A 14,173-nucleotide genomic window follows, 5' to 3' on the forward strand; every position below is an offset into this window, starting at 1 on the left:
AGAGGAAAGAGACCAGGAACCAGTGGTCTCTTGTAAGTCTTCTCATCCACTCTCCTCAGGGACTTGCTCAGGCAGCGCAGTGGAATTAGAGGAAGTATTCAATAAATAACAACTATATTATTGTATTACACGGAGAGAGGGAGGAAGGGCGGGCAAACCTGGGCTCAGAGAGCCTCGGACCGGCAGTCAGATCTCAGCTCTAATCTCAGATCTGACATTTGGTCTAGAACTCTTGATGACACTTTGCGGGCACTTTCTGGAAGTTATTAGTCCTTGTCCACTATGGATATGGCCAGCCCTGAGGTGGACTTGTACATATTTGAAACACGAGCTGATTCCTCCATCTTCATAAGGCACACATACGGGTTTTGAGAGAAGCCAAGGCTAATTAATGCCATCTCCGAGGACATTTTAATCTGGACTTTATTTTTCTTTTTTATATTAAAAATAATTTATAGTTATTTACTCTTCAGGATGTTGAGATACTTCATCCCCCTCTTTTTTTTATTAATTTTATTGGTACATCTTAGGTACACAATACAGTTACATTCATCACTGGAAATTTGCACCTTTACATAATCACTCTTGGTTCTTATTTTTCCCCTTCCCCTGCCCTCCTTTCAACCCCTCCACCCCGCCCTATTTACAAAGACTTTGTTTCCACTTTTTCATTGTCTCATATTGATTCCATTCCCTTCTTTCCTTTCCCCTGCCCCTCCCACTTCTAGGACTTTAAAGGCAGACACAAGGTGATGAGAGCTCACCTTGCAAGGTCCCTGGACAGCCAGCATACAAAGCTCCCACCACATGGGCTGAATCTGCCCTGGTGACCCCTGGGGGGAGAAGCTCTGTACCTCCCAACCAAGGCAGCCTTCCAAGTATGCCCCCACGTAGCTGCTCTTCCTGCCATCAGAGCAGGAGTATTTAAAAATTTAACATTTAAATACAATCAGGTTTTACCCACCTTGGAATAAAAGCCTGGTTTTTGGCAGTAAAAAAGGTTTCACCAAATTATTCTTCTGGACTTCACTCAGGCCTTGCTAATGCATTTTGTCATGTCACTAGATACTTGATGGGGAGCTAAAGTAATCCTTTTAGGACAGACTACCCAGTGTGCTTCTTTATGATTGGATTTATTCTCTGCTAATACCGTAAGATTAGTTACTGATGACCTGGTCTAAAGCCTAAAAAGTTCAAAAATCTTTTTTACTTAAACATCTAATAGGTGATAATCTCCCACAAAAAGACAAGTCTGTAAGGCCCTCCACGATATGCAACCACCAACTTTTTCAGACTGATTTTTAATCATTCCTTTTTGCAAGATGCTACGCCTGTTCCACACCACTTCATCCTTCAAACCCAGCGGTGCACCAGAACTCTCCAGAGAGTTGGTTAAGACACAGCTTGCTGGGCCCTATCTCCAAGTTTCTGATCCAGCAAGGTTCTGGAAGGAGCCAGGAATGTGCATGTCTTATCACCTCCTGGGCCCAGCTACTGCTGCTGTTCTCAGCTCGCACTTTGCCAAGCCCTTACATTTCTAGAGCTCCCTCCCTGGAAAGACCAGTACTCCACGGCATGCTTTCTCCGTGGGCTCTACTCAAACCACACTACACCCTGCTGTGGGCGAGGGAAAGCTCAGGTCGCCTTCCTCTTCTCCCACTCTCGGCTTCATCTGCTTTTATTCCTAAGGACAGAGTGAGTGAGGAGTCACAGAGTTCACTAAGGAAGGAGCTGGGCACACTGGGTGTCTACTCCACGCCCCCAGGAGTGTGCTGGCCAGTCTTCCACTGGACATTGGCCCTCTGTTCCACTCGGCCAGTCCTCAAGCAATCAGTTCCAAGACTCAGAATTTGGGTTCAGCATAAAGAAGAAACCACCAGCTGAAGTTTCTAGAATTCCACACAGAGACACAGGGCAAACTGAGAGTTAACGGTAAAGCACCGCTGCTTTTCCTTCTCAAAAGCAGACACCTTCCCCAGGGACCCAGAAAAGCGGAGGCACAGCTGGGCCAAGGCAGGTTTCAGTGCCACTGAGTCTCCCGCCTGAATTATCAAATGAAGGTCATCCTGATAGCACTCTACTCTGAACCGGTACCCATCTTCAAATACCAGCTGTATTAAACCTTTCCCACTTGCACTTCCAGAGGATGGGCTTTGTCACCTGTACAAAGTCTTTTTCAGTTCATCTGCCCCACTCAAGGAACTGTGCACGGAGTACTCATTAAATACTTCCTGGATTGAAATGTACTTACAAATCAGATCATGCACAGTGGATGTGCACCACTGCCAAAGAAAGAGTCAAATCAATTACATTCGATAGCACTTCATATTTGGAAAAGTTGTGTTTAGTAACAAAGGTGTCTAACAATTGTGCTTTGGGAGAAAAGTTCAGCCACGATCCTGAAGAGCCTTTATAATACTTCTGAAAATTTCTAAACATTCCATTTGCCTATTTCCATGAATATATTCATAATATAATGGATATGCCCCCCAAAGCTCTTCATAATACAATGAAAGTTAACCTTGAGAAACAATGCACAAACTGAATTGGCTCCCAACCATTTTCTTTGGAAGCATGGCCCTTACTCAGCTGAAATGACCCAAGTTAAATAAAAGAGTGATTACACAGAGTAATTTTTTTTAAAGAGAACAAAAGCAGGTAACTCACCTTAAAACTAGTTGTAACATCACATCTTCACAATGTAAACCGATGAGAGTTCTGAATAATGCCAGGGACACCACACAAAGCTGTGAAGCAATCAACACACATTCTATTTCAAATACTGGAACAGCTCGACTCCCCACAGATGGTAAATAAATCAGAATTACAAAATAAAATGGCCTCTTTTTTAGTAATTTTGATAAAAAGCATGCTGTTGCCAGAGAGAATGTGTATTTCAGGATATCAGTTCTCCTATAGAAACTGGTTAGAAAGCCAGTGCCTGGAATTATGCCACTGTGAAGAATTATCCTGCTATAAAAATGCCTATGCTCATATTTGCAACTTTTAAAGATCTAGGTAAACACACCCCCTACCGCTCCCAATACATGCATATACTCCCCACTCTCCCCCCCCAACACGCACCCCCATACACATCCGTGTGTGCAAACCCCTCCTCCTCAGGTAGGTTTTTTCCTACATTATTTTCAAACACAACATTGGTTATTTATAAGAAAGGAGTCGTAGAACACGGCGTGTATCCTGGCCAGCTCTCATTAGAGCTCTCAGCCCCAAGTCTCAGCTTGGGGCTAACACTCTCCTTGGTTCTATTTCCCGTTGTTCTGAGGGTAAGGTAGTACTGCCCCACTAAAAAGTTCACTTAAAAAATAATAATTCCTTCAATCTCTAATTTCCAAAAGGAAAAGATAAACTGTCAAATATGAGAAATACCCAGAGGTATATTATAAAAATCACTGTATCCTTTTGAGAGTAAGCTTTTATCAATCTACCATGCTATTTAAGTAATTTAGGCTCTTATGCTTTGTAGAGCAAAGTAACTGCTGGCCTCTCTTTCACTCAGGATGGGATTAAAACCTGGTCAATGAAATTCACAATGGTGTTGCAAAGAAATAGCTGTACCTGACTTGCCCCCAAACATCTCTTTTGTTCAGGGAGGGTTCACCTATTTGTAGTCAGCCTGAAGCAAATCATTGCACATGCTGTTTGTTTACCTGGCGTGCCTTTCCCTGCCCTCTGCACAGGTAAACCCCTACTTACTCTCAAAGCCTCAGCTTAGGCATCACCTCCCCCCAGAAATCTCTCTTGTCTTCTTCACAGTACTACCACTCAACTTTCCCTTCCCCAGTCTCAGGTATCCTTCTTATCTACTGCCACAGTAAGTCCTACAAATCATTGTCAAAGTTGCTCAGCAGGGTGTATTTTTCCTTGTTGTTGTTGTTGCATTTTCTTTATTCTATGTACAAGTACTTTATTAGATATATCATTTACAAAGATTTCCTACCATTTTGTGTTGTCTTTTTAATGTCTTCATGGTATTCACTGAAGCAAAAACATTTTCCTTTTTTTTTTTTTTTTGGTACCAGGGATCGAACTCAGGTCCTTGTGCTTGCGCAGCAGGCAGCGAAACCACTGAGCTAAATCCCCAGCCCCAACATTTTCCATTTTGACAGTGTTCAATTTATCTATTTTTTTCTTTTGTTGCTCATGATTCTGGTGTCATAGCTAAGGAACCACTGCCAAGGCCAAACGGATATACTTCTATGTTTTTAAAGAGTTTTACAGTTTTAGTTCTATAGGTCTCTGATCCATTTTGACTGAATGTTTACATCCGGTGTAAGATAAAAGTTCAACCTCATTCTTTTTCAAGTGCATCTCCAGTTGCCCCAGCACCATTTGTGGAAAAGACTATTCCTTCCCCAATGAATGGCCCTGAAAGCCTTGTTGGAAAACCAATGACCATGAATATGCGGGCTTATTTCTGGACTCTCAATTCTATTCCATTGTTCTGCTTATCTGTTCTTATACTAATAGCACACTATTTTGATTAACACAGTTTTAAAGTAAGCTTTGAAATTAGGAAGTATGAATTCTCTTTGTTCTTCAAGTTTGTTTTGGCTGAGTCCTTTGCATTTCCATAGGAATTTTAGAATCACCTTATTAATTTCAATGAACAAGTGAGCTGGAAGTTTTATAGGGAATGAATTAAATATGCACATCAATTTGGGAAGTATTCCTGTGTTAACAATATCAAGTCTTCCAGCCTATGAACATAGGTTGTTTTTCCATTTACTTAGGTCTTCTTTAATTTCTTTTAACAATTTTTGTAGTTTTCACAGAATGAGTTCTATACTTCTTTTACTGAATTTATTCCTAAGCATTTTATTCATTTTGATGCTACTGTATTATAAACAGGATTTTTTAAATAGGATTTTTAAAATTTGATTTTTCAATTGCTATTGCACAGAAATAAAATTAATGTTTGTACGTTAATCTTGCATCGTGCAATCTTGCTAAACTCATTAGAAGGTCTAATGGATTTTTAGTGAATCCTTCAGTTTTTTTACACACAAGATCACATTGCCTTCAAAGACGGGTGATTTTACTTCTAATCTAGAGGGTTTTTCTTTTCTTTTCTTGTTTGATTTCCCTGCCTGGAGTACTGTTTGAATACAAGTCAAGTACTGTTTGAATACAATTCCTAAGAGTAGATGTTCTTATCTTATTCTTTTTCTTAGGGAAAGGTTTTTTTCCAATTCAGTAAGACAGTACTCTTGAGTTTTTCATTGTTGCCCTGTATCAGACTGAGGAAGTTCCTTTCCATTTCTAGTTAAGTATGTTCATCATGCTGAATGTTGTCAAGCTTTTTCTGTCTATTGAGCTCATTAGCTTTTTGATATGAGTTACATTAATTTATTATTCATATTTTAAACCAGTTTTTCAGTGGTGGTTTGATAAATTCCACTTGATCAGAGTATATAATCTTTTTATATATTGTTGATTCTGTGTGCTGAGGGTTTACTGAAGATAGCTGTGTTTATGTTCTGCAGAGGACTGTAGTATTATGCCCAAAGCAGGCTGTGAAGAGTTAACCCCACAATTGGCTTGTTTATAGAAGTGAGTCTACAGTGGCTGAAGCCTACGTGCTGAGGTCGGAGTAACTCACACCCAAATTCCATTCCCACAACTAAAACCTTCACACTAGAAGGACAATGTTCCAATTACAACCATATATTTTGTCTTTTCTATTCCTAATTCGAGAATGCTTTGTCTTGTCCTTTATGAGCCTTGTTTACATTAATTTCCATAGAAACCACTCGTTGCCTTTACCCCAGTTGATTGCCAGTAAAAGTCAGTGCCTGGGACTGGCCAGGGCCTTTGTTAGTTGCACCGGCATTGGTCGTCCTGGCCCCCGCTTTCTCTCTCTTAGCTCTGTCTCTCAGTGTGTTCTTTTTCTCAGGCCTGCATCGCACACTGGCCAGGTGGGGACTGGAACCTGACTACAGGGATCTCTACCGATGTTCATAACAGATATTAGCCTGCAGTTTTCTTGTGATTATCTGTCTCATTTTAGAATCAGATAACACTGGCCTCATAGAATGAGTTGGGATATAATCCCTACTATTCTATTTTTTGAAGAATTTATGTTATTTTTTTAAATTATAGTAAAAAACCTATAACATGGAATTTTAACACCTTGCTGATTATTAATGTACAATTTTAATCACGTGTGTAATTCAGTAGTGGTAAATATATGCATATTCCTATGCAACAGAGTTCTAAAATATTTACATCAAAGCTGAAAGTCTGAATGGGGCCGGGCGAGGTCCTAAGTTCGATCCCTAGTACCCAAAAGCAAACAAACAAATTACTGAATAACGATGCCTCACTTCCTCTATCACTCAACCCCTGGCAACCACCATTCTACTTCCCATTTCTCTATGTTTGACTACTTTAGATGCCTCAGATGAGTGGAATTATTCAGTTTGTCTTTTTGTGATTGGCCTATTTCAATTATTAGAATATCCTCAAGGCTTATCCATGTTGCAGCATCACAAAGTACATTTTTTTCCCTTGTGATTTCTTTGACCTATGTAAAATTATTTAGAAATGTGTTAATTTCTATGTGATTGTGGATTTCCCAAATTTCTGTCAACAATTTTAAAATTCAATCCATGTGATAAGAGGACATACTCTGCATTAGTGAAATCCTTTTAAATTCAGTAAGGCTTGTTGTATGGCCCAGTAAGTGGTCTGTCTTAGAGAATGTTCCACATCACTTGAGAAGAGTGTTTATTCTGTTCACATTAGGTGGAAGGTGTAGTGAATATTTTCTCTAGTATAACACTTTAATTTCTTTTTCACTTTTCTTATTTTTTTAGTGGCTTCTCTATCTCATCCCATATACTATTTTAACTTACAGATTCTACTTCAGATTTATACTAAATTAGTTTCAGCGAAATATAAAAATATTACTCCTATATATTACCTCTATTCCCTCTCCCCCCTCTTTATAGTATTTGTTAAACATATTACATCTATATATGTTACAAAATCAAAGATACATTGCTAAGTTATTCTTTTGCTTTTAAAACAATCACAATTAAATGGCCTTTTAGAGGGGTTATGATGAGTGAAACAAGTATAGTAATGAGAGAACTTTCAGTTAAGCAGAGCTCCAAACTTAAGAATGATCCAGACTTCACAACTTTCCAGACTTTCATTTCAAACATCCAGGGATAGAAATACAATCTCTGATACCCAGATTTGATACATTCTGGTTTCTTGACTCTTCCTGCACTTAAGCCTCTATGTTCTCTAAAATCTTGCCCTTTAGAATGGCATTCTGCTAGTTCTACGGAAGAAAGTGCCTTCACAGAAAAACTGAGGGAACAGGTGTCCTATGAAAGGCAGTAAGTGCCACCTCTCTGACTTGTGGTAGGGAAACAAAAGCGTTCAGGTCATCTCTACCCAAATAGAAAGTAATGGCTGCTGTAAGAAAAGGTGGTAGGGCGAAAGCATATTCACAATTTCACTCCCAAAACAAACTCTTCCGGAATCTGAGTTCTAAGTTCCCTTCTTCCTTACCCGAAAAGGGGTGTTGATTCGGCTCGTGAGAGTGTCTAGAATGTGAACATTCTCATGCTGGTGCAGCAGGATAAAACGGAGGAAGATCTCAAGCAGCGCTGGCTCCGAGATACTGCGCAGGAAAAGGTCCAGGTATGCAGTGGTGGTCATAACCTCCTCGACAGTCACCTGGGGCCAAGGACAGAGAGCACAGGTGAGCATCCTCTCTGTGTTACCGGTACTGCGCACTCCTAACACCTCAGCCTCACTGCGGGGACCCCATCACGGACATGCCTGACGTGAGACACACTTCAGGGCTCCATCTGCACCATTCACATTCCACAGCGCCTCGTGCCGCTTCCTCCCTTTAATTCAGTAAGAGAAAGCCAAAGGCCCAAAGAAGCAACTCAAGGGTTCTAACAACTCTAATCATCAGATGCACTTCAAATACCATAAAGATTTTAGTGTGTAATCAAAAATGGGAGGAAAAAAATTATGAAAACTATTTACATGGTTCGTAAAGGATTAATTAGAAAGCTCGATATAACTTGTTTCATTATGAGTCATTCAATAAACATTTATTTGGATCTGCTATATACAAGAAACCAAAAACACAGAACATATTTTACATCTAGGAAGATGGGATACAAAAACAAAATGATAATATAATAAACCGCAAAGGACAGGTACAAACATGAAATGCTACAGATGTTCAGATGTGTCTCTGGGGAGTTGCAGGTCAATTTCTTTTAGCTGAATAATATAAACTGTTATTTATAAAGTGCTATAAGAGCTTTCTGTTTAATAAAGTAATTGTGACTTTTTTATAATACAAATATTTTCTACCTATGTGATTTTCCCCATGCAGTAAAATGTCAAACCTTCAGCAAATAAGAATCACTGCCAGAGTCAAGTTTTTCAAAAGCTAAGGGTCTGATGCTTAAAGAAAATTTGAACCTTAAACGTTTTGCGAGTATTTTAAGAGCTAATATACATTTCCTTATTCTCCTAAAAGCAGAATATAACATGTGTTGAGGACTAGAGGTCACCACAATGGTCAATATCCTACAGGGGCAGAGAGACACCAATCCTTGAATGCAAGAAAATCACCAAAGAAATAGCTCAAGCTCTCAGATTCCAACACCACACCTTAGAAATCTTAGAAATCTCCCTCCCAATCAAGTCAAATTCACTTGATTCTAAACAAAACAGAGAGTGATACTTTTTGAGAGATTATATCTCTTTTCTTCTGGTCTTCCTTTCTTCTTCCCTTTAGAAGTGTTAGCTGTCACTTTATCATATCATTACCATGCCACTCCTTTCATACTACATTCCTCTTCTGCTTCTCATTTCCACCTTTCAAACTCCGCAGGTCAGGTTAGAAACCAGATGTCCAGATCTGCTAGATGTGTACAGATGGGCCCAAAGTGGCTGCATCTGTGCATAAGGCTAGGCAGTATCTATTTCGGCTGCTTAGAAGTGCTTGGTGCTCACCTGTGCCCTGGATAGAATGAGCCCAGGTCAGCTGTCTGTTTACCCCACCCCATTACAAGGGATGCTTATAATGTCCATTTGAATTTGTTGTTTGAGAATCTACTAAAACACAGTTTTGAGTGGCCTGGACGCCCTCCCCCAGCTTGGTGTCAGCTATGGGAGCCCTCCCAGTATTCAGCACAGCACACTCCCAACTGACCACCTTTAACAGGCTCTCCTCAGCCCAAACACAGCAATGGAAACAAGCCAGCATCAACCAGTAGGCAAATAAATTACACTGAGAAGAGTGCTTCCCCTGGGCTCCCCTGCTTCTGAAACAAACTGCTCCTATCTTTCTATCCTTTCCTGCTTTCTCCACTGGTGCACATGGCACTTCTAATTCTGTCCCGGGACACTCGCTGTGTCTTTTTCTTAATTACCCCAGTACAGTGTACAAAGCCTCGCACACAGAATGTACCTTCGTGAGTGAATGAAAGCCTGCAAAGAAGTTGAGCTCAGTTCTGAATTCTTCCTTATGCTCTACATGTGCTCTGGAGGCCTACAAAGGGAATTATTTTTCTTTTTGCAAAGCTGAGGATCAAACTCAGGGGTTCACACATTATAGGTAAGCACTATGCCATTGAGCTGCACCCCCAGTTTGAAGGACTTTTCTATGAAGACCTCTAAAAAACTGATGTCATTAAGTTTGGCAAAGAGGGAAATGACTCGAAACTACTCCAAACATGTAGCTCCATTAGTTCATATCACTCAACTACTACAATCTTGGGGTGGTGGAGTAGAAACTTAATCCAAAATGACTTAGGCAGAAGTCTAATTTCCTAACAATCTTGATCACTAGAAAAAAGTACCACAGTGTAATCATTCCAAATGGGTCATGTGTGCAGTTTCTTTAATGCCAAAATTTCAACTTAACCACCAAGCACTGCTGGATTGATCGCCATGCCATGCAGAACCCAAAAGCTGCCTTTGGACCAATAATGTAGCATGAGCTTTTCCCCCTGGAGTCACACATGACCTTAATAAGCTCAAAAGCCCAGCAATAAACTCCTTATAAGTCTCAGTCTTTGGGGTCCAAGATGAAAGGAGAGCATTAAGCATCCATTGTTTACTACTATTAGGCTGGATAAATGAAATTCTTTTTACAAATCAAAGTTGTCATTAATAAGCTAAGAGGATTTAAGAAAGCACTCAAAGGGGCAGCATTTACATAACATGCTATAAATATTAAAAACCCAATTCCATTACTTATCAAGTTGCAAACCCTATAAATTGAGGTCATACTCACCTTAAACTAACACTTCAACCAGGAAAATCTGGTCCCCTTCTCTTTCCCTGTCTTTTCCCTAACACATCTTCAGAGCTTTTGGAAGCCTTTTATCCCAGAAAATCTTTTCCTGCCCCATTATCTTACTGTCAGAAACTTCTAATCCCCCAAAACAGGCAAACTTCTTAACGAGGATGAGACCAGAGCCTGAGTGTGATCACTTGAGAGCGAACGATAAACCACCAGAGGAAAGACATTCTGCTATGCAGAATGTAAAATGGAATCTTCCGCCAATGCCCCAGAGCAGCATTTGTGAGGCAGGAAAGCAGCAAACTCATCATAATCCAATGATGAAGGACAATCATCTCTCAGTGTAAGGAAGACTTTTCGCCTTACACATGTTTACCAGTATTTATTTACTTTATTCTATTAAAAAAAACTGCAGGTAGTTACAAACTCACATAGCAATAGCCAATGAAGGTCGTACCTTATCATATATAGTAATAAAGCTTAAGGATATGAAAGCTTAAAAATGTTATTTCATACTAAACGTAGACTACAATGACTGAAATAACCTAAAGAAAAAAGTTTCCACAAACAAATAATTATGCTTGACTAGATAAGGAAACTATAACCTAAAGAATACATCTGCTTGGGGAGTCCTATATGCTTACTTTTCAGTCCAAGTCCCAGCACAGAGCTCTGATGAGGGCACTCAATTGCATTACTGTCGAGCGCAATGTAGTCCATCCTTTGAAATAATTCTTTCTTTGCCATCTTTTCCACCCTCCTCTAGCTTGTGCCTGGAGCCCTCTTTATGTCCAGTGTCTCTGCCAACCCTGTTAAGTTGGTGTTTTTGAAAGTACAGTTTGAGACCCAAGAGGGGGTGAGTAAATTCAATTTACTGGTTCACTAGCAGTTTAGCTAGATACAAATAGAAAATGTTAGCCTACAGTGCATGTAGTGAGGGTAAGTACCATTTTGTGAAACTCTGACATACGTACATTACTTCATTGGAAATATATACAATGCAATGTATCACACTGCATATGTGCTTTGCTCACATATCCAGTACACACACACGCACACGTAAATATATATATATATATATATATATATATGCATGCAAATGTACAAAACACAATTCTGCCTGTGAGAAACAGTCAGTAACAACCACCGGCACCACCTTACTGCCGCCCGCCATCGTGTGATGCAGCATGGTCAGTCCTGGAAGTGGTGCACATGTGGCTGAGATCTGCTTTCTGAATGAGACAGCAACTGAGTCTTCCAGTCAGCCTATTCCTTTCTATCAAGGTCTAAGTGCTCAAAATGCATTTTTGTTTTTTATTAGAATTTCAAGCTTTTCAGAAATGGAAATTTTGTTTTCTTTTTTAAAGGAGGTGGGTGGAAGAGGTGACACCATGTGTCAAAACTCTGTGTAAAAAAAATTAAGGCCAGAACCAAGACCAGCCATCATGCCCACAACTACAGCACTGCATTAACTTAATGTGTAGGAGTGAAATTGAGCATACAGACATCCTGACCTTTCTGTAATCAGCTCTAGTTGGGCGATTCCATTTGCATCTAAATTAGCACCAGAATCCTCCCTATAATGGCAGCTTTATGTGTATCCTAAAAAATAAATTTCCCACCTGCTAAGAGTGTGTGTGTGTGTGTGTGTGTGTGTGTGTGTGTGTGTGTGTGAGAGAGAGAGAGAGAGAGAGAGAGAGAGAGAGAGAGAGAGATCCAGTCACGGGGGGGCAAACAGATGGATCCTACCTTCTGTCACTAAGGCAAGTGGCAGGCAGTGGAGTCAGGTGACTGTGTCAGAAGCCACCTTTCCTTGGCTATTGGAGGGAAAATCTACCTACACGCTGGTTCTGACGGGTCACCTGTGAGTCTTCAGCCCTGGTGGCTCCAAACAGAGGAAACAGACCAAGGAGAAGGAAGCCCATTGAAACCGGTAAAGAAAAAGGAATGATGGGACTAGGTCACGGGAAACAGGATGAAAGGGTCTTTACAGCCTGAGTGCTGCTGCCATAGGAGGACAGGCCAACAGACAGGCAAGAGGTGTGTCCACCCTCGGGCAGCAAGGGCAGCAGGTGGACATCTCCTCCCCTCCAAGGACAGAGTGCCCAGAAATACATTCAAGTACAGAAGGGAAAGCAGAGACAACCTGGTTCTCAGTGAGTGGCCCTCCTATTTCAGACAAAATTTGGGACAGAAAATATTCAATTACTTAAGGTCTAAAAATAATCTGTGGCTGATGATTAACCACCCTCCCTCCATGCCCCTCATGCCTCCCTTCTGCTCCTTGACCTCAAGGCCACACGCTACATGGACGCCACTGCCACAGGCAGGCTGGGGAGGTACGTGGAGGTGACATTCAGTCAGTAAGTCTATTTTTTTAATTTCTAAAATGTTTGAGGAAGGAGGAAATGAAACTGATGGGTACAATGTGAACTTCAACATATTTTGAGGAAAATAGGCCCCTCTTCCCCAGCATTTCTTTAATGCAGGTGTCACACATTAAACAGATAAGTATAATAAGCCTGTACCTTCCGGAAGACAAGGGAAGCAGCGAGCAAAGGGCTCCTCGGGCCCCTCCAGACCCTGGGTGGTGAAACACCTCTCCAACTACCTAGTGGAAGATGGGCTGGAGTTTGACAGCTGGGACCCAGGCCCCAGAGACACACTCCAGGGACAGATCCACTCATCCTGCACAGCCAATGGAGGCACTTCCGAGCCATGCTGCTCACAAGCAGACACTGTTCTTACTCACCACGTCTACCCCAAGGAGACCTCTAGCATCCAGGATTTGACTGACTGTTTTCTGTTTCCCCTTTTGTTCTTAGTGTATAAACGACCTTGTCATGCCTACTGTCAAGCAGTACGGAAGCTGTACCATGAGGGTTCTTAACCTCCTATACTCCCTGGCATTGGGAAGGTTCCAGGAATGACCCTATTTGAGAGGCATTTATTAAGCACACACAAAAGCTTTCCACTAAACACTGGGGACAGAAAGATGACCCGAAACACAGTTCTGGCTGTTTCGCTATTGCACACAGAAGCCAAAATCACTGGAAAATCCTAATTAATACTCGAACCTGTGCAAGGTCTATAACAGGAGTTTTGAAGTAATATTAGCATTACAGAGAATATGACTGCCAGCACTGAATATAAAATGAGGGTTTGAGGAAAACAGGCCGTGGCTTTTAGAAAGAGAACAGGCCTTGCAGCTAGACCGACTCAAGTTCAAATCCCAATGTTTACTACCTATACGACTTGATTGTATTAACGTCTGAGCTTGTTTTCTCCTCTGGAAAATAGGATAATCCACCACCTTTCAAAGTACTGAGAGGACCGAAAACAACAGGCATAAATCTCAAGATGGCAAAGACTCAATAAAGGATGACTATTATTTTCTGATTTGGAGCATCAGTTTAAAATAAGCTCAAGTGGGACAAAGAAAGACCAGGTAGTGGGTGGGAGTGTTGGTGGTAAAAGAACAAAATCTGCTGTCTGAACATATTTTGGAAGAGGGAGGGTAAAGTATGATAGCCTGTACTGAAAATGAGCCCTTCTATTTCCACCTCTTCCCAGGCCCTCCCAAGCACCCCATAGAATCGGAAGACACTGAGGTAGTTACACTATTATGTCTTATGGGAAATACTTGTTCCGTACTTGTTAGAGTTGGCACTCATCATGAGTTTAAGAACAAATTAATGACAGGTACCAAACTATGACTGTACTTCAAATATTGCATAAGAAAAAATTTTATGGCATAGATCTGAGGTCACAACAAAGAAATTGGGGGTATTTTAGCTCAAAAGCTAAGATCTAAGGAGTATTCAAAAAAATCACTTAGATGTATCCATTTCCTGTTTACTA

The 14,173-nt window shown here is 40.8% G+C and overlaps 1 protein-coding gene across 5 annotated transcripts in view; it reads right to left on the reverse strand.

The window, feature by feature from the left end:
• Positions 1–14,173, reverse strand: part of Fhip1a (FHF complex subunit HOOK interacting protein 1A) — a 260,320-nt gene that overhangs the window by 27,277 nt on the left and 218,870 nt on the right. For all 5 annotated transcript variants that reach the window (XM_087205791.1, XM_021247881.2, XM_021247880.2 and 2 more), the window contains 2 exons: positions 7,546–7,713; positions 2,668–2,747 (listed from right to left, as the gene is read on the reverse strand). In XM_087205791.1, the coding sequence (XP_087061917.1) occupies positions 2,668–2,747; positions 7,546–7,713 (248 nt within the window). The remainder of the gene's footprint in view (positions 1–2,667; positions 2,748–7,545; positions 7,714–14,173) is intronic.

This window comes from Heterocephalus glaber, unplaced genomic scaffold (assembly GCF_053883595.1).
Source record: "Heterocephalus glaber isolate CG9 unplaced genomic scaffold, H.glaber_assembly_v1.0 deba00000613, whole genome shotgun sequence".
NCBI lineage: Eukaryota > Metazoa > Chordata > Mammalia > Rodentia > Bathyergidae > Heterocephalus > Heterocephalus glaber.